Source organism: Perkinsus marinus, assembly GCF_000006405.1.
Source record: "Perkinsus marinus ATCC 50983 genomic scaffold scf_1104296947524, whole genome shotgun sequence".
NCBI lineage: Eukaryota > Perkinsozoa > Perkinsida > Perkinsidae > Perkinsus > Perkinsus marinus.
This window is the reverse complement of record NW_003210601.1, coordinates 1-1,242: the sequence shown is the minus strand read 5'-3', so window position 1 is coordinate 1,242 and position 1,242 is coordinate 1. Positions and strand designations below refer to the sequence as shown.

Genomic DNA, 1,242 nt, shown 5'->3' with positions numbered 1-1,242 from the left:
CGAGGCGTATCGAGGTCTTGCGCTATCTCGACTTGCTTTATAATCCCGTGGATGACGAAAGATTCTTTCGGAAAGAAGCTCAGATCCATCGTCAGGGATCCCAAACAATGTGCCGCGCGCGAAAAAAATCCACGTGCGCGAACAAATGTGCCAGTCAAACGAGGTAGTTCACGCGTACACTTCGACACGCCGAAGCACAACGAATTGATCATCCTAGTGGCTTACAATGAAACTCCTCGTAACATCACTCTGGTTCTTCTCGTGCGAGCTTCTCTACGTTGAAGCAGAAGTGGACAAAAGTGGCTATTTCCGTGGGCTCGGTCCTGTGAACGGCGATCCTAACGACAAATTCTATTACATGCAGAAGGCTTATCTTGAGGCCATCTCTGTACCGGAGGCTTGGGGTATCCTGGACTCTATTGCCGAGAGAACACCTGTGACCATCGCAGTTATTGACGACGGAATCGAGGCCGTTCACCCTGACTTGAAGGGTACCGTCATCAAGGGCTACAACGTCATTGATAAGAATGATGATACCCGTCCTCGAGGACGGCATGGGACCGGCATGGCTGGCATCGTTGGTGCTATCAGAAATAACATGATCGGTTTGGCGGGTATTCTGGACAGTGTGCGCATACTGCCCATATTCGACGGTGAAGTTCCGAGTTTTCCCGCAATGGCGGATGCTTTCACCTATCTGATCAATGGGACGAAAGAAGATGTGAAAGTTATTCTCATGACGGAAGGTTCCGATTCAGAGAGTTCCCAAGCCCTTACCGACAAGATTCAGGAAGCAAATGCAGCTGGCATGCTCGTTGTCGTCACGGCAGGGAATAAGCACCGCGATTTGGACATAAATCCAGACTTCCCTTGTTCCTTCGGCCGTTCACCCGCTGATGGAGTGTTATGTGTGGCTGCCACGTATGGTCCCAACATGCAGCTTACGGATGGAAGCAATTTCGGTTCAGCTGTTGACATTGCCGCTCCAGGTAACGGAATAGTTACAACTGATCTCGAAGGAAAGTATGCCACAGGTAAGGGCACTTCGGGTGCCGCCGCTATTGTAGCAGGTATAGCTGGGATGCTCTACAGCCTTGAACCTTCTCTGAAGGCTAAGCTGACCCCTGCTTACATCAAAAGTATCATCAAGGATACGGCCACCCAAGGTGTCAAGGACAGTAAAGGGGTAGAGACCCTTACCTTCGGCCGCGTGAATGCTGCGGCGGCTGTCAATAAGATACT

At 50.7% G+C, this 1,242-nt stretch overlaps 1 protein-coding gene across 1 annotated transcript; it reads left to right on the top strand.

Annotated features, from left to right (window-relative positions):
• Positions 1-358: 358 nt before the first annotated feature.
• Positions 359-1,139, top strand: Pmar_PMAR007273 (thermitase, putative; the record flags this gene model as incomplete). The annotated part of the gene is made up of 1 exon (XM_002779421.1): positions 359-1,139. A coding segment is annotated over one exon (781 nt), but the record flags the coding sequence as incomplete, so codon positions are not given.
• Between the last annotated feature and the right edge of the window lie 103 nt (positions 1,140-1,242).